Here is a 22,974-nt window from a genome sequence, read left to right on the forward strand (position 1 = left end):
GCGCTTCCAAATTTGTTCAGGATTTTTCAAAATTGTTCTTCGTTTCAAAATTTGTTCTCAAGATTCAAAAAATGTTCATGCTTTAAAAAATTGTTCGCGCTTCCAAATTTGTTCGGGATATTTCAAAATTGTTTTCCATTTCAAAATTTGTTCTCAAGATTCAAAAATGTCTGTGGTTGAAAATATCGTTGGCGCTTCCAAATTTGTTCTCAAGATTCAAAAATGTTTCTTTTTCTTTTTCAGAACATGTTTGCAGTTTAACCAAAAAAAAGGATTTTCTTTGTTATTTCTTTTTCTTTTCTTCTCTTTTTTCTTCAAAAAAATCGAAATTTTGAAATTTTGTTCATGTTTCAAAAAACGTTCAGCTTTTGAAAAAATGTTCTCAAAATTCAACAATTGTTCTCGTTACACAAAAAAGTTCAAAACTTTCGAAATTCAAAAAATGTAGCAGATTCAATATTTTGTTCACTTTTTTTAAAAATGTTCGCGCTTCCAAATTTGTTCAGGATTTTTCATAATTGTTTTTCCTTTCAAAATTTGTTCTCAAGATTCAAAAAATGTTCGTGCTTTAAAAAATTGTTTGCGCTTCCAAATTTGTTCGGGATATTTCAAAATTGTTTTCCATTTCAAAATTTGTTCTCAAGATTCAAAAATGTCCGTGGTTGAAAAAATAGTTGGCGCTTCCAAATTTGTTCTCAAGATTCAAAAATGTTTCTTTTTCTTTTTCAGAATATGTATGCAGTTTTACAAAAAAAAAATAGGATTTTCTTTGTTATTTCTTTTTCTTTTCTTCTCTTTTTTCTTCAAAAAAATCGAAATTTTCAAATTTTGTTCATGTTTTCAAAAAATGTTGAGCTTTTAAAAAAATGTTCTCAAAATTCAAAAATTGTTCTCGTTACACAAAAAAGTTCAAAACTTTCGAAATTCAAAAAATGTAGCAGATTTAAATATTTTGTTCACTTTTTAAAAAAATGTTCATGCTTCCAAATTTGTTCAGGATTTTTCAAAATTGTTCTCCGTTTCAAAATTTGTTCTCAAGATTCAAAAAAATTTCGTGCTTTAAAAAATTGTTCGCGCTTCCAAATTTGTTCGGGATATTTCAAAATTGTTTTCCATTTCAAAATTTGTTCTCAAGATTCAAAAATGTCCGTGGTTGAAAAAATAGTTGGCGGTTCCAAATTTGTTCTCAAGATTCAAAATCGTTCGTCCTTTAAAAAATTTGTTCACAAATTCCAAAAATGTTCATGTCTTCGAAAAATGTTTTGGGAAATTCGAAATGTTTGGGTTTTAAATTCTATTCTATTTTTCAAAAAACTGTTCGCGAATTTGAAAAATGTTCTCGTATTCAATTAATTTGTCCATTGAAAAATGAAATTATGAAAATGTTCTAATTTTAAAATTATTGTTCACAAATTTTGAAGTGGTCGCATTTAGACAAAATGTTCGCAATTTCAGTTTTCTTCCTTTTTTATTCCAAAAAAATGTTTTCGGTTTCATACAATGTTCTAATTTTTAAAATTTTGTTCACAAATTATAAAATGGTTGCGTTTCATAAAATATTTACTTTTTGCCAAAAAGAATTCACGTTTGAATTTTTTTTAAGTATATCCTTTGTCGCGGTTTATAGTTCATATTTATTGGGCTACCTTTTTTGACACGAAATCTTAGAAACTATAGTGGCTACCTACTTGTGTTGACAGGTGCCTCGCTCACACCTTGGTTCATCGTAATTTTGCGTATTCAGATTTTATGTTTTCTCGCTACTGTTAATTTCTTTAGGTTCGCGCTGCCAATTTACCATAAGAAGTAGCTAGTTGGGGCGGTGATGTAGGGTGGAACCCTAATTCGTCGATCTTTCACGTTTGGAGGGGATCCTACGGAGGCTAAAGAACGTCAAAATCGGACTCCGGATGAATTAGTTATGACCAAAATAAAATTTCAGTCGTGTCAGTTTCAGGGTTAACCGGACATCCGGGAGGAGGTCCGGATGATCCGGGCTTGGTCCGGATGATCCGGGAGGAAATCCGGATGATCCGGGTTCGTCAGCGCCGGTTCTGTTTTCTGGGTGCGTGGGTTGTCCGGACGTCCGGGGGGGCGTCCAGCTGATTCGGGGGATGTCCGGATGATCCGGGAGATGGTCTGGATGATCCGGGCAAGTCAAACCGCTCGGGTTTTGCTCGTGGAGACGAATTTTTGGGCGGCAATGGGGGATTTAGGGGTCAAAATTGACGAGATTTCGTGGATGGAAGGTGGGCAAACTTGGGGAAATGCTAGATCCACTTGAAACCAAGCAAATCCACGGATCAAAATCAACAAAACATCATCAAACCAACAAATCACAAAAAAAATTGGGGCTATTTTTGGTGGGGATTTTCGGATTTAGGACGAAAACAACAAAATCAAGCTAGAAAACACGGGGTAGGGGCTCCAAAAACGTGATCAACGTGGCTCATGATACCATATGATGTAGGGTGGAACCCTAATTCGTCGATCTTTCACGTTTGGAGTGGATCCTATGGAGGAAACACGAAGAACACGCGGAAGCACAAAGAGAAACACGGGGAAAACGAGAGAGAATCACTCAACCAACAAGGAATCGATCACACAAGTGCTAGATCAACATACACACATGAGATCCACAAGATACATAGTCAACTAGGGTAAGGATACAAAGGAACCGTTCATCTCCAAGAGGAGGCCTCGAATCCACGAGGGGATCTTCCCGTAAAGGGGTCTTGAATCCGAAAGGATCTTCTCCGAAGAGGCCGCGGTCTCTCACGAGGAGGAGATCCGATAGATGAGCGAGGCTCTATCTCAAAAATGAGCTAAATCAACGCTAAGTCTCAAAGTGAGGAGAGGGGGTCCTATTTATAGACTTGGGGACGAAGGGGTACATGGGCTCAGCCCAACACGCGCACACAGGCGCTGGCCGGATGATCCGGACGGGGGTCCGGATGATCCGGGCTGGTCCGGATGATCCGGGTGGTGGCCCGGATGAGCTGGAGGCCCGGCTGGTGGCGGCGACGGGCCGGATGTCCGGCTCTAGGTCCGGATGATCTGGGCGGGGTCCGGATGATCCGGGACGGGGTCCGGATGATCCGGCTTCAGGTTTGAGCTTCGGGAGTCTGCGGGCGATTTAGCCGGATCGTCCGGGCCTGGGTCCGGATCGTCCGGGCCGGGGTCCGGATCATCCGGGCATCCTGGTCCTTGGTGATTTTTCCTCTCCGTCTTCATGCACGCCTTCCGCTTCCGGTTCTCCTTGCTTCCTAGCTTCTTCAGGGTCGACTCCTTGGTACCTGAGTATGCATAGTATTTCCGTTTGAGGTAGTAACCATGTCTCATGTGAATCGAAAGGGAATTGTGAGAGGAGTGATGTCACCTCGGTTTCAAGAGCTCTTGCACGTGCTCGAGTCATAGGTCCTTGTGGGGTTGAAGGTGTTGATGTAGAGTCCATGGGGATGATGGAAGGATGCTCCGCATCATATCCCCCCCCCCCCTTGGGAAAGATCCGACCTCGGATCGTGATCCTCATCACCATGGAAATGGTTGTCGTAGACGGACTTGTAGTTGGACGAAGTTGAAGACATGGTGCAATCCGCGTAGTCCAAGGTGTCGCCGGAGTGATAGACATGCAAAAAGAGCAAACACAAGCAACACTCGGAAATACAATGGTTAGCGCACACAAAGTGTCCATCATGTAAGAATGAGTCCGTGCGGCAAGATTGGTTGTGACAAAGCGCATGAAGCTTATCAAAATGATCTATAATGAGATGCAAACCATTCATGGGAGGAAATGCAGTCATTTTGCACACAAATGTGTTGTAAATATGATCAATGCAACCACGGTGCAAAGTGATGTCATAGTGAGACGGTTTATCAATAGCATGAATATGGCAATGGATGCTCAATATGTATATGTTATCATGCAATTGATGATGGACAATATGATCATGATGTATGAATATGCCATCAAGGAAGATCACAACAAATTTGCTAAGGAAGTGAACAATCTCATATATCATGGATGACATGGTAATACAAGATGCAACAAGGCAATCATAATGTGAGTCAATCCATGCATAGGGTGCAAACTTGTGGTGAGTATGATATGTCCATCGAGCATGACATATATGAGCACAATCAACAAATATGGATGTGGGAGTGCAAGGTGTCAAAGGAGTGTTGATGTACCAATGCTCGATGTCGTGGCATGAGTGGAATTTCGAAGGTGCATCCAATAAGTGCGAGCGCTCCTCAATGTGAAGGTCCATGTAGCCAATCTCCAATGTCGCTCCTCCGGTCGCGAGATGTATCATGTAGACAACAAGAAGGAAACAACAATGAAAGAGTGACCCATCCAATATGCATACTTGAGGGTGGCTCAAAGGGAAGGAGTTCACCTTATGAATGTTCCCGAAGATGTCGGAGTTGCACATCATGTATGACTTCACATAACCAAGTTGTCGCATAACGGCATCGCCTTGTGAAACCTCCAAAATGAAAGAACATGACAAACACTCGGAAAAACAAATGAGGTTAGCGGAAATGCAAAACCTATCATTCGAGTGGTAAGATACCCAACAAGTGTACACATCATGCTCATCATAAGAAAGTACAAGGGAGCGTTGCATAGTATGGAGGCATATGATGCGAGAACAACCAAATGCAATAGGCTCAATCAAACAAACATGCATCACAAGTAAAGTGTCCAAGTCTCCAAGATCAATAAGCATAGCAAGTTGGCACTCAATACAAGGTGATATGAGAGATGCAACTAATGGAGACAAGAGGTAATGATCATGACAAATCAAGTGAGAGACATCAACATCTATGTCATCAACCCAAGAAAGCAAGTAATAGTGGAACATGGGTGATGCAACATAGCAAGCAATCATAGCGATCAAGTCAAGCAAGCTAGTAGTGCGAAGATGCAACGTACTAGAAGGAATCATGGCAATCATGTCATGTGTGCAAATAGTGGGCATGAATAATTCACATGTCATAGCACAAGCATGAAAGCAAGATATGAGTAAATTGTCATCAATGTATTGGCGAGAGACCATATGTAAATAGCAATGGGGCATCATGACTCTCCCAACACAACAAGCATCAATAGTATGGGGCACATGATAAACATGGCAATAGCAACAAGGATCTCCACCAAGCATGCAAATACACATAGAAGTAGCATAATGATGAAACATGGGTAGATGCAAGCAAGGGTCACAATTGCATGGCAAAGTCATGTAAAGAGGCATAACATGCAAAGTGAACACGATAGTATGGGCATAAGGTGACAAGTGGTAAATAGCCCATAGCCGTGTGAGAGCCAAGTAAAAGAGATGCGCGTAGTCGATGCGCAAAGAGAACGGTGGTAAGCATAGTCCACTGGATCCCAAGTCATCGTTGCTCTCGAGAGCTCGTTTCGTCAACTCTTGGGATTGAGAGGTTGACGAGTATACATGAGTACCTACACAAAACAAAGACAAAAGGAAAATTGTGTGTGCGTGGTAGATGTACACATCATCCATCATGATGCGCACGTGCGTGTGTTTGTTAGCACTAAATAGCCAATGCTCAAATAAATGAGATGCGTGATATAGAAACATGTCATCCATCATGATAGGTTTGTTATTATGTATCGCATAATGGAGACTCAAATTGTGTAATGCATCATGAGAAATATCTAGAGCATTGTTGTTCATGGAATGCATATGGTGCACGCAGTCATGGGAATCATGCAAAGTATGGAATGCATCAAGATCTCCTAATATGTATGAGGAAACTATGGGGGTCTCCTCATGAGCAAGAGTAGTAACATCATGTGGAGAATATTGACAACATCCAAAACAATGCATATTTGGAACAATGTGATCATGGCATGACATATTAGATGAATTGCTTAAATCATGTAAAGGAAGCATGGCAATATCATCACAAGAGAAGCAAAAGCCAATGACCATCATCTCGTCATCTATGCCATAAGTGCAAATGGGATTGATTTTAATGGGGCATGCATAGTTACTATGTTGAGATTGAAATGATGCAATATGGGAGATCTCACTCATAGCATATGACAAGTTCAAAGGATTGTCAAACATGAAGTGACCGATAGAATTTTCACATGATATCCTATGAAGCATAGCATCACAACTAGGCAACTCAACATGCTCATCATCATATTCATCACAAATAGGTAAGTCAAGGCATGAAGAAGTCTCACTAGCATGAAGCATGGGAATAGGTGGGTCAACATCATGGGAGCAATCAATGTCAAGAGAGTCCACTAGTGGGACAAGAGAAGCACCATCACCTATGTTACCTTTGGAGCGTCGCTCATGTGTTGTAGGTGAGGTGTTGAAGATCGTCTCGTTGTCATCTTCATCTTGATGGAACCATGTGGGGGTGCATCATCGTCCATCATGGCCATCGTCGTCTCCATAGGAGGTATGGACTCATCAATGGTAGGCGTGTCGTCATGTAGGAGACCTAGCACCAAAGAAGAAAACACACTAGGAGTAGAGGTTAAGTCGTTAGAAATCATAGTGGCCTCACATGCCGTGTCAACTACCTCACTCTCTAAGTGTTGTGGCTCACTCACTCCCTCAAGGATGCTCTCACTCATATGGCTGGTGGAGTCACTCAAATGGCGCTCAACCTCACATAGGATGTGTGGCATGCTCTCATGTGTGGGTCTAGTGGTGGTCACACTCATCCTCTCATAGGAAATGCTCTCAATGTCACGTATGGTGGAGTCACTCATGTCACTCATGGGGTGGTGGCTCTCCTCACATGGCACTTGGCGCATCTCGACATATGTGGGTGTCGGAGAGATGTTGGTGCAAATGTCTCCATGCTCAACTCCTATCGCCGTAGTCGAAGGGGATGGCCCTTGATCGACCTTCTTGTCACCGTCTTGGTGTGGGAGGCCCATATGATGTGGCACCTCGTAGCTCGCCTCCATGACCGAAGGGAGTTTCCCATGCTCGGCCATCTTCCTTGAGGGGCTTCCGAAGATGGAAGTGTCACCCTCGCTCGTAGGTGGTCGCCTTGGACTTGATGAAGTCGATGTATGCGTACTCGTGGGAAGTAGGCGAAGATGCCGTACATTCAAAGGCGAAGATGCCTTGAGAACACTTGGCGAAGATGCCGAAGTGGTTGATGTAGCCGTAGCGCCGTCTTGGTGGTGGTCATCTCGCGGTCTTCTTTTGTGCTCTTGAAGCTTGGACTTGGCGTGAAGTAGGTCTTGTTGGGACTTGTGCATTTGCGCTTGTGGAGCATCTTCATGATGATGATGTCGTTGTCGTGCTTGAGCTCGTAGTAGATGTCGTTCGTCGTCGTCGTGCACATGATGCTTGGAGGTGACTTGCCCTTCATGACGATGTTGATCACGAACGTGATGGTGGTCGCCATGTAGATGTGGACGAGGACGATATGCACTTGCATCTTTTTCGCGCTCCGAAGACTTGTGGCTTGACCGTCGTCGTCTTGAGGATGATGAAGGGGAAGAAGACTTGATCAAGGCTCTAATCTCCTCCATCCTCGCATCTTGCTCCTCCTTTTGTGCGGCAAGCTTGTTGTCGATGTAGTCCCTTTTCCTTGCTTCGGAGTGGAAAATGTCGATGGAGAGGTTCTCAATGCGCTCTTGCAATCTTGATTGTGCGCCTTGCATTTGTTGTTGTAGTCCGAAGATGGACCTTTTGGTGATGTAGTTGTTCACGCCGTTGTTGTTGTCATAGACCGGAGAGGGAATGCCTTGCCTATCCATCACAAGACTCGAGCAAATATGAGTGGGAGAAAGAGAAGAACTTATACCAATGTACCTTGACCGATGTTGACAATGAATCAAGTTCACTCAAATGCGGACAATGAAATAGCACTATTGGTACCAATCCTTGTTGGTTCTCACAACTACACAAGTAAAGCTTATGGTGGAGCTCGGTGAGGATAGTGGCACAAAAATTTGATGCAAAATGTTAGCAAGAGTTAATAATGTTGAAAAAGATTCACAAATTCGCAAGTGAAACAAATGGACCAATAGCAAAGAATGGCACATGGAAACACACACACGGATAGATAAATGGGGTCGTGCAACCAAGGAATGAGCACAAAATGTGGAATCCACGGAAAACGCTCGTGTTGCACAACTCAAGAGAGACACTAGCACGATTGCTCAATAGGCGGATACGACACTTGTGCACAACCTATAATATGCAAAATGGATATTCTTCTATCCCAAGTATGCTATGTATGTATGGTTCCCGGTGTTCCTCTCAAGCATGATACTATATGATGTAGATTTGACAATCTTATGTGCAATGGGGTATGATGCTATGGCACTTGCTCACGAGCTCTTTGCTCTCTTTTTCTTGCTTAAAAGCTTTTTTTTCAATGGCCACTTTTGCACAATGCACAAACCAAGATAGCAATTGTGTATATGCGGGAACAAACTTGAGGCACAATGGATGATATGATACCAAGATGATATGGTATGTATGCAATGGATGGTGGATCACTAATGTGCACAAGTAACGTTGCCGGCAATACTCAAATGGCTAGTCTCGATAGTCAAGTAACGCAAAATGGGCTAGGGGTTAACAATGCAATTGCAAGGGAATATACAATGGTGTCATCGAGGTTACCGTCCTTTGTGACGATGAGTGGCGGTGTTCTTGGTGTAGATACCAAGATGATGGAGACTCGTCCCTAAGTAGCCGAAACACCTTAGGAAACGGAAAAACCGCAAACTCAAAATCTCAAATGACAAATGTCAAATGGTGGTAGCGGAAAGCGGTGGTGGTGTTGCACTAGGCAATGCGGAAGTGGAATGATGGGCTATACACGAGTCGGAGTGGAAGTTGCCGTCCCTAAGTAGCCGAAACACCTTAGGAGACACAAGCCACAACTCAAACAAAATTGGGTTAAGTTAGGGTGGAATTGTATGGTGGGCAAGGTTATGTGGAAGTGGTGGTGGTGGTTGATGAAGAAGCAATTGTCCCTAAGTAGCCGAAACACCTTAGGAGACTCTAATCACAACTCAAACAACCACATATGCAATGGGGAACAAAATGGGTTAGGTTGCGGAAGTCGGTGGTGGCTATGCGGATGATATGGTGGAAGGCCTAGGCAAACTTGCCAAATTTCAGAAAATATGATGGAGTCAAATGATGTTGGTGGTATTTTTGTGGGATGGGGAATGTCAAGAGCTTCAAAGCGAGCTAAAGAACGTCAAAATCGGACTCCGGATGAATTAGTTATGACCAAAACAAAATTTCAGCCGTGTCAGTTTCAGGGTTAACCGGACATCCGGGAGGAGGTCCGGATGATCCGGGCTTGGTCCGGATGATCCGGGAGGAAATCCGGATGATCCGGGTTCGTCATCGCCGGTTCTATTTTCTGGGTGCGTGGGTTGTCCGGACGTCCGGGGGGGCGTCCAGCTGATCCGGGGGATGTCCGGATGATCCGGGCAAGTCAAACCGCTCGGGTTTTGCTCGTGGAGACGAATTTTTGGGCGGAAATGGGGGATTTAGGGGTCAAAATTGACGAGATTTCGAGGATGGAAGGTGGGGAAACTTGGGGAAATGCTAGACCCACTTGAAACCAAGCAAATCCACGGATCAAAATCAACAAAATATCATCAAACCAACAAATCACAAAAAAATTTGGGGCTATTTTTGGTGGGGATTTTCGGATTTAGGACGAAAACAACAAAATCAAGCTAGAAAACACGGGGTAGGGGCTCCAAAAATGTGATCAACGTGGCTCATGATACCATATGATGTAGGGTGGAACCCTAATTCGTCGATCTTTCACGTTTGGAGGGGATCCTACGGAGGAAACACGAAGAACACGCGGAAGCACAAAAAGAAACACGGGGAAAACGAGAGAGAATCACTCAACCAACAAGAAATCGATCACACAAGTGCTAGATCAACATACACACATGAGATCCACAAGATACATAGTCAACTAGGGTAAGGATACAAAGGAACCGTTCATCTCCAAGAGGAGGCCTTGAATCCACGAGGGGATCTTCCCGTAAAGGGGTCTTGAATCCGAAAGGATCTTCTCCGAAGAGGCCGCGGTCTCTCACGAGGAGGAGATCCGATAGATGAGCGAGGCTCTATCTCAAAAACGAGCTAAATCAACGCTAAGTCTCAAAGTGAGGAGAGGGGGTCCTATTTATAGACTTGGGGGCGAAGGGGTACATGGGCTCAGCCCAACACGCGCACACAGGCGCTGGCCGGATGATCCGGACGGGGGTCCGGATGATCCGGGCTGGTTCGGATGATCCGGGTGGTGGCCCAGATGAGCTGGAGGCCCGGCTGGTGGCGGCGACGGGCCGGATGTCCGGCTCTAGGTCCGGATGATCCGGGCGGGGTCCGGATGATCCGGGACGGGGTCCGGATGATCCGGCTTCAGGTTTGAGCTTCGGGAGTCTGCGGGCGATTTAGCCGGATCGTCCGGGCCTGGGTCCGATCGTCCGGGCTCTGTCAGGATCGTCCGGGCCGGGGTCCGGATCGTCCGGGCATCCTGGTCCTTGGTGATTTTTCCTCTCCGTCTTCATGCACGCCTTCCGCTTCCGGTTCTCCTTGCTTCCTAGCTTCTTCAGGGTCGACTCCTTGGTACCTGAGTATGCATAGTGTTTCCGTTTGAGGTAGTAACCATGTCTCATGTGAATCGAAAGGGAATTGTGAGAGGAGTGATGTCACCTCGGTTTCAAGAGCTCTTGCACGTGCTCGAGTCATAGGTCCTTGTGGGGTTGAAGGTGTTGATGTAGAGTCCGTGGGGATGATGGAAGGATGCTCCGCATCAGGCGGCTAGCTCATCTCGCTTAGCTATAGGAAGTCTCGGGTTCGATTCCAGTACCCTTTTTCCTTTTTCGCGATTTTTAACCTACGAATGTGGCGCACCCGCAATATGGGCCGGCCCAGCCAAGCTGCTTGTGTGCGAAACGCCGACGGCTTGCCGCAGCGAGCGTCCAATAGGAGTTCCCCATAAAGGTCGTCTAGCATGACACGACCGTGGGCTGACATGCTTTATTTTGCGGCTTTCTGGGCCGAAATTTCGGCCTTTCGGGTCTTTTTTAAAAAATGGCTAATTTTTGAAAACATCATGAAAAATTGAAGAAAAATCTTTAAAATACAAAAAAAAAACGTCAGGTCATTTCGTATCTTAACCTATTTTTTTAGGGGATTTCGTATCTTAACCTTGTTCCATGGTGGGCCGAAGGCTGACCCAACCCTTTTATTCACGTACAGTGCCCAGCCCGATGCGGGCTGAAAATCCTTGCCCGCTGGCTGGCCTGTGAGCACAGCTGGTTTGCTCGAAATCACTAGTTTCACCTCTCTTTTTTTTGAAAATAAAATCACTAGTTTCACCATTCGGCCCAAACAGGACAGAGCACCCGAACCACGAAGAACCTCTTTCGGCCCGTGGCACCCAGTGATCGTTTTGCTAAAAAAAAAAAACAGTGATCGTCACCACGCCTTGACGCCAATGAATCAAGCTTCGACTTTTGGTTTCGGTGTCGAATCTCTAGCACCGTTGACGCGAATGGATCAATATTCGATTTCCCGTTTAGGTGTCGAGTCTCTAACACTGTTGTTCGCACGAACCATTTCTTTTTGTCCTAGGACGACGGAAGCGGCCCAAAAGACCTGTCCCGATCTACAAAGCGGCAGAAATGGCAACCGTGAAGTTGTGCCGGTGGAGGAAATTGGGTTCCGCAGGAACCGAAGAATCAAGAATGCGACGAGAGAACGTGTGTGCGTGCGTGCGTGGTGGCACGTAGGCTAGTCCAAAACGAACGGACAAGGGACAAAAGCTGAGCCGTATAATTGAGGGCACGTAGGACGATACGAGTAAAAAGACACCCCTCCAACAGTAACAACAGGCCAAGTTGACGATGGGTGTCGGTGCGTGCCTTCGAAAGTTCCCCGTCATTGACACTCAGCAGGCACTGCTTCCGCTTGCAGAGTCGTCGCAGCCGGGACACTTTAGCCGCCTGCCTAATCATTTCACCCGCAATCGGTAACTTTCCTTGCTGGCGCTAGTACAGAATTAAGGGCGAGGTGCAGACCGCTTTCAACACTCAGATAGCAATGCACGGTTGCATTGTTAGCCTACGTGTACCATGTGACAGCCAACTATACAAAAAATAATCACCTCATCCAATATTTGGATATGCGCCCGGGTCTACTGGGTCCCATCCCTTTTTATTTTCTCAACTCTAAAATCCAGGGAGCCTGTTTTAAAAAAACTAGTTCAAATATATTTTAAAGTTTCAAAGAATGTCAAAAGTTTCGTTCAATAATACGGTTATTTGATGCTACACAAAAAAGATAAAAATCTGGCCCAGCAACAATAAAGAAAAAAGCCCATTTTAATCCATGTATTTGTTTACATTGTCTACCATGACATATGAACATATATACTCATGAAATTTTGTATGTGTATACGACACATATTTTTTTGTATATATTTTATAGATTCTTTTATGTGTCAAAATTATATTTTTGAAAAAAATAAATGGCTCCCTGCAGTCTGGTCACCCAATGCACTTTCCTGACAACTTAGATGTTTTACTTCCAGAACTGGACATATTTGGTCCCTCACCCTACTCAAAGCGGTTTGACGGCATGAGAGAGAAAACATAAGGTTGTGAGAAATGGAACGTTGAATATCATCTTTTCCGAATATGAAGACTTACGAAATAAGTGAGAAAATAGTTTTTTTTTCTTTTGCTTGAGCCCAACGTATTCAATGCGGAAAAGGATTGGATTTTGCAAAATATGTTTCAAAAATAAAATGTATTCATTGATCAAGGGGGAGATCGAGAATTGAAAAAAACTATATCTACGCAAGTTGCTAAAACCATGGAATTGCAGGAAAAACACATATAATTATGAAGCATCATAAAATTAGACATATTTTTTTGCGAGATAAAAAATTGGACATATTGCACGGTTGCATGAATATATTTTTTTAAATGAGAAAAATTAGACATATAACCATGCATGGTTGGACGGTTGCATGAATGATCAGAGACTTCTAACGTTTCTATTTTTACAATCTTTTTATTTTTGATTTCGTGTAATTTTCTGCCCAGTTTCTATGTTTACCTCATTTTGGCGTGATAATTAAGCTAATAGTTTTGAATACTTCATTTTTCTGTTGATTTTTTGTAATAAATGAGTTGCCATGCCATCCATCAAGCCGCTTTGAGTCGGGTGAGGGACCATATAAGTACACTTTACAAGTTGATCTCAACTTTGTCTGCTTTGGAGTAGAGGGACCTAAATTAGATTAAGCCGCATTTTGTGACCAAGCTTGTAAATCTTAATATATTTTTCTCATTGGAGAAACACAACTTGGCTTCATTACATGCAGTAACTTCTTCAAGGAAATAATGAAGTGTACAGCAACAACTGTCCCTTTCGGCCAAAAAATTTTGTCCATAAGAATGAAGCCGACACGGTTTTGTGTTCACTGTCAAAGGATAGCGTAAAGAGCTCTCCGTATCCATCCCCCACTCATACAAGTCAAAGTTTAACACTCGGCTCACTAAACCGAAACGACTCGAAGTTTCAGCAATATATTTTAGAGAGATCCTGTCACCTCCACATCGGGATATATGCGAGCGATATGTGTGAATCCGCCACTGTCACTCAGTCAAAAATGAAATGATGGCTCGGTGTCGACTGGCAGATTATAGCGGAACGTCGACCACGATGCATGTCGACCGATATTTGGAAGCTTGACACCGGGCGGGAGCAGCGCTACCGACGTCTTGTGACCCCTCCACCCCCGGGGTTTTACTGGCTCCGCTTCTGCCTTGTGTTGCCGCCAGGATCTTCTTAATTAATTAATTAGTGGCACCCTTCCACGGTCGACTACACCCTCCATTGCTCATTGTACGGCCAGCTCCCTGACAAGTAGCAATCTGGCTCATCTTAGTCGCAGCTGACGGAGACACGCAACCGCCTGGCATAAGAATGCCACATGAGAAAATCAGACCATAACAGACGGCGGCCCTACATCGACAGTGATTGACGTGCACATTGTTTTATTTGGGATAACGAAATGCATCAGGCCGACGCTAGCAGCGGCAGATCGCTTCTCCCCATGCGCATTTGTCCTCTATTTCTATCCTACTTCCTCTAGATACTAGTACATTTGTTTGAGCATCAATTGATTCCGGACGGAGGGATTACGAAATTCGTTCACGCGATCGAGTTTTCGAGCGAAACGACCTGAACATGCATGTAGCTAGAATATCGCTGGCTCGCTGTAATAGCCTACAGCCACAGCCCACAGGGTAGCCATAGACGATAGACCAAGAGTTACCTCCTTGAGTAGCCCGGGGAGTTGCATGCTACAGCTCTCGGTCGATCGGTGAGGAGAGGACACGTCCAAGAAAGAAGCGCCGTCGCCGTCGTCGAAGAAGAACGCGCGGAGGGGATCGATCGGCTTGCCGACCACGGGCAACGGCGAATGCCCAATCAATCAATCAAGGGCGCGGCGGTAGCTGTTTACAGCATACGCGGTACTACCTACCATCGTGAGGAGACCTCGCCGGCCGTACAAGATGGCGATGCGGAAACACTCCGTACATACAAGGAGTACATTCGTTTTCAGTGTCTACAAGGAAGACCCATGCGTGTGCGTGCGTGCGTACACGGCGCGCACACACACACCAAATGCATACACTCCCCTGCGTGTGTGTGCATACAAGTGCCAGTGCCAGCGATAAAAAACGATTTTCTTAAAAGCTTTCCCTGTAAACCACTTTTACTTGCTCGCAACATTTACCGGTTGCAGACAAAGCTACAAATCCAAGGCTATGGATCCATTAGGGTAGCAACTGCACGTCGGCACGCCGAGAGATTACAGCCAAGCTATGGATCAACTTAAACAATACTCGTACGTACGTACTACAGCCAAGCCAGGCAGCCAGCCCCACAGCAACAGCGAATACGTACGCCGACAAATTAAAACAGTGACTACGTGCGCAGAGCATATTTACCGTGTACATCATCACGTGGAAATGGAGTCGCTCCTTGTTACGGAGAATTGCTTGCAGAGATTGTTTCTTCTCAAAACGTGGAAAATCATAACTTCTCTTTTTCAGCAGAGCACATTTATTTTCAATTTCTTTTTTTTCTTTTTTTTTTGAAGCGAGGCCGAGACCGCATTTACATGTCGACTCCAAGAGATGTGTGTGCATGTAGCAGATCGCTGTACCTAATAGCTGGATTGAATCATCACAGAGGGAAGAGCCAAATTAAGAAACGCAAATATTCAGCTGCAACACGTGGTACAGTCCTTCGCTACAGAAAGTTATCTTGTCGCGAGCAAGCAGATATTCCTGCAATAATAGGCCCGGCCCGGCCACGGCCTACAGCAGGTTTGGTGCCCAATCAACACGCCGCATCCCCGCAAGCACCTCGCACCGTGCTAGTTTATACCCTACTCAAAAAACACCGTGCTAGTGTGGTAGATTTGTACTAATACTGCTGAACGCGTTGTGAGAAGAAGCAATCACGTAACGACGCGTGGCTACGGAGCGCGTGTTACACGTGGCTGCCGTTGATCTTTTTGCTGTTTTTTTATTAAAAGAAGGGCGCAAGGCCCCTCCGATTTTCATTACCGAAAACCATAGAGTTCGCGAACTACATTAGCTAGGACCAACAACGAAAGCCAAAAGAATAAGGAGGGGGGTAACAGCTGCGTTATCCCCGTCCCCCGGCAAACGCTAGTTTTAAAACTAGCTACCGAAGCTAACTAGGTTCAAGTTTATCACATTCATCCAGCACCTCATAAGGACCAAGCAGCACAAAATAACTGACAAGAGAAACCAGAGACAGGAACAAGTAGCAGCAAATTCCAGACATCCTCCAGGGAGAGATCTTCAATCCAACCTCAGCACATTGATCCTATCTTTTTGCTGCTTCAAAACTCAGAGCACAGCCAACTCCTCTCAAACGCCCATCACTGGCCGGTCTGAAAAAACAGACAGGGACAGGCGTCTTAAACCAGTCTTAAACATGAGGGACACCCCTTATATCTAGCTTAAATATGTGACGGATATGAGATGATTCGAGCGTGATCGAGTGCGTCCAGCACGTCGGATTCGGTCCATGTTGGCCACTTGACCCACATATGTTCGTCCTCATCTATTTTCTGGATCAAACCCTGGCCACTCTGTTCCACCCCACTCCACCACCCAAGCTCCCATCCAGCGATCTTCAGCGTTCTCCAGCATGTCGGCAGCAAATCTGAGTCCTACACTTCCAGATCCATTGACCCCGAGCTCATCCTACGCGGCCCCAAGGAGGAGATGACCGGCTGGCCTGCGCTTCGCTGCTCCCAGGAGGAGGCCACTTGAGGGCAGTGCTCAGACTCTTTCCGTCGGAAATCCATTACGTCCGTCCAAATGGCGCATGGATCCGCCGCGAGGTGTGCCGCCATTGCCTCACTGAAGGCGGTGCGGTCCGTTTGGCGTTCGAACGTGGTGGCGGACGCGCCACCTCTTCATTGGCGCGCTGAGGCAGAGGTGAATGCATGGGCGTCGTCCGACGTAAATATGGCACGGCATGCACATCATGCGAGGCAGTGGGACCGGGAGACGGCGGCGGCCCTCGAGGCGGAGTCGCATTGCCCAGCGCCCCGTATGGTGCATCAATCTTGACGCCGCACCCGCATCGTGGTGGACGTCGCCAGCTCCTCCAAGGACGGATGCATCATCGGTCTCACGTCCACAGGCACCGTGAAGAAAGAGTAGGGCATGCGAGATTTTAAAAAAAAGGCGCTTTATTACTTAAAAGATTTAAGCATTACACCCGGCCTCTGCATAACTAAGGGCATGGAAAATGGCGATGCCTCGAGTCCCCTCGGTCGGTGTGTGTGTCATGTCCTACTCTACCTCGCCGGCGACCGAAGCAACACTTCGAGGGGCGCAACGGGCCGCCAGACATGGACACGGCAAAGTCGAACGAGCTCCGTTTAGATTAGGTTTTACGTTGCATGTACTAGTATGGCTTTGAGAATTTTAATTAGGGTATCCAACCATGGAAGAGATTATTTGAGGATGAGGCGCATCCGTGGGTGTTTGAGAGGTTGGATTTGGTATATGCGGCTGATGCTCTCGTCGATCGGGATCGACCTCCGACCGGGCGGCTACATGGCCGTCCCGTCCGCCCGTGCCGCGCGGTGACCCACCGGCGCGTGCCGCCGACACCACGACAGCGAGCGAGTTGCCACTTGGTACGGGTGGTGTGTACTCACCTGCAAGTGCATGTATGTATGCAAGTGGCGCGGGGGGGCAATCGATGGAAACCTGTAGAGAGCAGCTGGAGCGCGCGAGCAGTGCCTCAGTACCACCTCAGTACGTAGCCAGTAGTAGTAGTACCTGCAAGTGCATGTATGCAAGTGGCGCGTGAAGTGAATCGATCGCGGTGTATCCGACGGAGTGCAGTGATGGTGGAAAAACGTATCAGCGTCGCGTGTTCTCCACTCCCGAAATTCGTCGATTGCTTGATCCGGCTAGAGCCTGCAGTTGAAATGTGCCTCGGATGACGATCGACCACGAGCGAGACGTATGGACCTCGTATGGTGGAGGTGAAAACTACTGTAACTACTAATGACAAGTTTAGGCCATTGTTTTCTCAAAAGCAACCAATAAAAGCAAGCAACTCACACTTCTCCACTCCCCCAACCAGACCCAGCCAGCCATGTGGCGGCACCAGCATCTTCACAGATTTCTCACACCTAAACCCAGATTTCCCTCCATCACAGAAGCTACCTGAGAAAGTCCTAAATAAACATTAGAAAAAACAAGGAAAATATAGGAGTACTAGCACTTCCCTATCAGATGATGTCCAATTGTCTGGTTATATCATCCAATAATACCCCAGGAAAAATCTCTCTTCATATCTGTCTGAATTCGTGGCCTTTTGTCTCACCCTGCAAACTTTAAACTTTCAGGCTTTTCAGCGCTCGAATAGCCTGCCCTCGCACCCCGGCGCTACCGCCCTCGCACTATAAATATGACCCCCCCCTGGCCTCTGCTTCTGCACAGACATCGATCCTTCTCTACCTGTTCTTCTTTCCATCGCCGGCCTCTGTGCCCACGTGTGAGAGCAATGGTAGTTCTCAGGGGAAGAGTTGCATGGGCATGCCCGGTGCTGGTGGTGCTGCTGCTGCTGCAACTCGCCGGGGCGTCGCATGTCGTCTACGAGACCCACCTCCTGGAGACGGAGGCGGCGGCGGCCGACGTGCCGCCTTCAATTCTTGATGCCGAGCTGAGTACGGGGTACCACTTCCGGCCGATAAAGAACTGGATCAACGGTACATGCCCACTAACCCATCTCTCTTGTTCAAGCTAGAGTGAAGCTTAGAGCTATAGCTAGGCGGACATCCTTCTTTTGCATGGCTAAACAAACCAACCGTGTGTGTAGTAGCACGTCCTTGCTCTTCAGACAACTGAACTTCAAAACCATGCATGGCCGGCGGAGGGTGGGTGGTCGGTTTCTTGGGCCATACAGGACACTTCTTAATCGTGTCCATTTCTGTTTTGTTACTAAATTTAGCTAGGTCATACGGTGCTCAGTTTGTGTATTAGTACTACTGCTTTACAAGAAGCAAGAACACGCATGCTTTAGGACTAGCTTTCAGTGAAGTGACTACGGTCACGGGGGGGCTCCTCCGGTGTCCAGTGAGCTAGAGTTGCTTTAGCTAGCTTGCACTTGTGTGGCCTGAGTAGTATCCTACTCCTAATACTGTGGATTAGTTTAATAACGATGCATTTTTTTTTGCAAAGGTTTATAACTGGTTCTAACTTGAGGTTTTTCTTATCACCATGTTGGTGGTTGCCGAATGCCACGCCAGATCCCAACGGTACGTCGTCCTTCTCCCGCCCTTGTTTTAATATCCTGTCACGCGTCTCTGTCGCGTCTTCAATTTGATGCTATCTGCTACAAGAATCCGTGTTCTGCAACTTGCAACCCCGTTGAACAGCAACGCCTTTTCGTCCTGATCACTAAACAACACATATACAGGCATGCACGCATGCTGCATGGCTCGTGAACTTGCAACCCCATACAGAAACCATTTAACGAATGAAAATAATTGGCTCGTCATTAACCTTCACTGAGATCATCTCTTCATGGGAATGTGAACTGGACATGTGACTTGGTGAAATTTGGTGCGTGCAGCGCCCATGTACTACAAGGGGTGGTACCATTTCTTCTACCAGTACAACCCCAAGGGGGCCGTGTGGGGCAACATCGTGTGGGCGCACTCGGTCTCGCGCGACCTCATCAACTGGGTGGCGCTGGAGACGGCCATCCAGCCCAGCATCAAGTCCGACAAGTACGGCTGCTGGTCGGGCTCGGCCACTATCCTGCGCGACGGCACGCCGGCGATCATGTACACGGGCATCGACCGCGCCGACATCAACTACGAGGTGCAGAACATCGCCTTCCCCAAGAACAAGTCGGACCCGCTGCTCCGCGAGTGGGTCAAGCCCAAGAGCAACCCGATCATCGTGCCGGAGGGCGGCATCAACGCCACCCAGTTCCGGGACCCGACCACCGCGTGGTACGCCGACGGCCACTGGCGGCTGCTCATCGGCGCCCTCTCGGGCGCGTCCCGCGGCGTGGCGTACGTGTACCGGAGCCGCGACTTCATGCGGTGGACGCGGGTGAGGAAGCCGCTGCACTCGGCGCCCACGGGGATGTGGGAGTGCCCGGACCTGTACCCGGTCACGGTGGACGGCCGGCAGAACGGGCTCGACACCTCGGTCACGTCCAGCCCCAAGGTGAAGCACGTGCTGAAGAACAGCCTCGACCTGCGCCGCTACGACTACTACACCGTCGGCACCTACAACCGGAAGACCGAGCGGTACGTGCCGGACAACCCCACCGGCGATGAGCACCACCTGCGGTACGACTACGGCAACTTCTACGCCTCCAAGACGTTCTACGACCCGGTCAAGCGCCGCCGTATCCTGTGGGGCTGGGCCAACGAGTCCGACACCGCCGTCGACGACGTCGCCAAGGGATGGGCCGGAATCCAGGTAGCTAATCATATCATATCATATGCTAGTGTACGTAGTAACCAAAAAACTTTCATGTGCACCATGCATGCATGGTCTCAGTTGTTTGCGTGATATTTACAGGCGATTCCGAGGAAGGTTTGGCTGGACCCGAGTGGGAGGCAGCTGATGCAGTGGCCTGTGGAGGAGCTTGAGGCGCTCAGGGGGAAAAAGCCGGTCAGTCTCAGGGACGGGGTGGTGAAGCGGGGAGAGCACGTCGAGGTCACCGGGCTACGAAGCTCACAGGTGAGTGTGCCTTTTTGAGTTAGTTCGTGTGCTTTTTTGAGTTAGTTCGTGTGCAATCAAGGTGACATTTTCTAGGACCAAAAGGCGGTCGAGATCACTATGTACTGCCTTGCCTTGAGTGGCGCCGGCCCTGCAGAATATATTGCTCAGCCAGTAGTATGTGTTATCCTGGACCGCGCTATCTTATCCGGCGCGCTTCTCATCCGAGTTGTGTCCAGTGTGCAGTGTCCACTCTGTTGTGCCTTTTCTACTCCGTAGATTTCACTACACCTGTCCTGCACTTTAATCTCAGCTCGGCGTCATGCGTTCTGTTCCGACCCATTACGGCTTAGAAAACTAGACTCGTCGTCACGCGCACATTGGCATTGGCCTTGGCCTTGCATGCACACCGGCCTCCAATCTAGGCTCCAACTGAACTGATGCAACCTAACAATATATCACTTAATCCAGATACATTAATTTGACCACCATAATGTTTGTTCTCTTTTGTAAGTGTGTGGTGATGAGCTCATAGTTAATTACCCGACTAACTTGTTTCATCAGGCTGACGTCGAGGTGAGCTTTGAGGTGCCGAGCCTGGAGGGAGCGGAGGCGCTGGACCCCGCGTTAGCCAACGACGCCCAGAAGCTGTGCAGCGTGAAGGGTGCCGACGTGGAAGGTGGCGTGGGCCCTTTTGGTCTGTGGGTGCTCGCCTCGGCCAAGCTGGAGGAGAAGACGGCGGTCTTCTTCCGGGTGTTCAAGGCCGCGCGCAACATCAACAGCACCAAGCCGGTGGTCCTCATGTGCTCCGACCCCACCACGTAACGTCACCTCCCGATCCTAGTTTGTCCCTTAGATTCGCTATCTCATGCGTGTGACATACACACATTAGCTAGCATTGATCTGACATTGGGATTTTTTGTTGGTGCAGGTCATCTTTGAACCCGAACCTCTACAAGCCGACGTTCGCAGGCTTTGTTGATACTGACATAGCGAAGGGCAAGATATCTCTGAGGAGCCTGGTACAATATTGGCTACCATATATTCCTCATCTCGTACAATGTACAAGTTCACAAATGGACCATTCCTTACTGATTTCGTTTACCCATATTTTCTATGTCTAGATTGATCGGTCCGTGGTCGAGAGCTTCGGGGCAGGAGGCAGGACATGCATCCTCTCACGGGTCTATCCGACCCTCGCCCTAGGCAAGAACGCTCATCTTCACGTTTTCAACAACGGCAAGGTGGACATCAAGGTGTCACAGCTCACGGCGTGGGAGATGAAGAAGCCAGCACTCATGAACGGTGCTTAGAATTTAAGGTGGATCTACATGCAGGCTTCCTATATATGTGCCTGAATTTGGCTCACATTCTGTTAAATTGATCTCTGGTGAAACGTGATAGTTCTACGAGGGTACGTACGTAGCTAGGTTTGCACGTAGTATAAGTGCACTACGAAGGGATCATTTTGCCCTTAGGAATAATAAAAGTTCTATGCATACTCTGTCGTGCGCATTGGTGGAAAGTATATATATTGTCGGACGAGTTTTAGTTTCCAAGGTTGCACTTTATCTATCTATACATTATATCGCTAAAGGAAAGGTCCATTTTTGTCAATGTGACCATCACCGAGTTTACTTATGGTCTCTAAACCCTACAACATGACAAGCTTGATCCATGATGTTTACATTATTTATTCACTTTTTTCCAAAATCAACCACTTAGAAGTGTACCTCGCTCCTGTAAAAAAAAATACATTACCTAAAATTACAATCTTAATAACAATAAGCAAAATGAAACTACAAATCTTATTAAGTGAGATTAAGATTAGGATGTTCGAACTTATTTTCTAAGGCTTTTAGACTTCCGAAGTGGGGGTATCATAGCAAGCAGTATCAATGTATCATGCATGCTAAGTTGCTAACTTGGCAATTTGGTTGAGGTGGAATGCCATTATATGAAGAACATATTAAGAAATGTGTCACTGTGTGTCATGCAAAACAATAAATGAGTTCATCTAAAATTCTATACTCCATTTGTTCCTAAATATAAGTCTTTTTATAAATTCTACTATGAACTACATATGGAGCAAGAGTGATTCTACACTCTAAAATGTATCTACAAACATCCGTATGTGTTCCATAGTGAAATATTTACAAATACTTATATTTAGGAACGGAGGGAGTAACATAGATACTATGCACTGCAAAAGTTTCCACCACGAGCAGCCTTAGAAAGAGGACCCTGAAGGAAATATGCCCTAGAGGCAATAATAAAGTTATTATTTATTTCCTCATATCATGATAAATGTTTATTATTCATGCTAGAATTGTATTAACCGGAAACATGATACATGTGTGAATACATAGACAAACATATAGTCACTAGTATGCCTCTACTTGACTAGCTCATTAATCAAAGATGGTTATGTTTCCTAACCATAGACATGTGTTATCATTTGATTAATGGGATCACATCATTCGAAAAATGATGTGATTGACATGACCCATTCTGTTAGCCTAGCACTTGATCGTTTAGTATGTTGCTATTGCTTTCTTCATGACTTATACATGTTCCTGTAACTATGAGATTATGCAACTCCCGTTTACCGGAGGAACACTTTGGTGCTACCAAACGTCACAACGTAACTG

General features: G+C 46.4%; 1 protein-coding gene across 1 annotated transcript; it reads left to right on the forward strand.

Annotated features, from left to right (window-relative positions):
* Positions 1 to 18,062: 18,062 nt before the first annotated feature.
* On the forward strand, positions 18,063 to 21,879 carry LOC123045409 (beta-fructofuranosidase, insoluble isoenzyme 2). The gene is made up of 7 exons (XM_044468460.1): positions 18,063 to 18,351; positions 18,892 to 18,900; positions 19,218 to 20,080; positions 20,183 to 20,344; positions 20,888 to 21,144; positions 21,255 to 21,345; positions 21,448 to 21,879. Exons 1-7 carry the CDS (start codon positions 18,147 to 18,149, stop codon positions 21,634 to 21,636), a joined length of 1,776 nt encoding a protein of 591 aa, XP_044324395.1. The 5' UTR covers positions 18,063 to 18,146; the 3' UTR covers positions 21,637 to 21,879.
* Positions 21,880 to 22,974: the final 1,095 nt, after the last annotated feature.

The sequence above is a fragment of the Triticum aestivum genome, chromosome 2B (assembly GCF_018294505.1).
Source record: "Triticum aestivum cultivar Chinese Spring chromosome 2B, IWGSC CS RefSeq v2.1, whole genome shotgun sequence".
Lineage (NCBI taxonomy): Eukaryota > Viridiplantae > Streptophyta > Magnoliopsida > Poales > Poaceae > Triticum > Triticum aestivum.

Coding starts and splice junctions, on each gene's coding strand:
- LOC123045409 (XM_044468460.1), top strand. CDS start 18,147: ATGGTAGTTCTCAGGGGAAGAGTTGCATGGGCATGCCCGGTGCTGGTG. Junction 20,345..20,887: donor CCGGGCTACGAAGCTCACAG/GTGAGTGTGCCT, acceptor TTGTTTCATCAG/GCTGACGTCGAGGTGAGCTT. Junction 21,346..21,447: donor AGATATCTCTGAGGAGCCTG/GTACAATATTGG, acceptor TTCTATGTCTAG/ATTGATCGGTCCGTGGTCGA.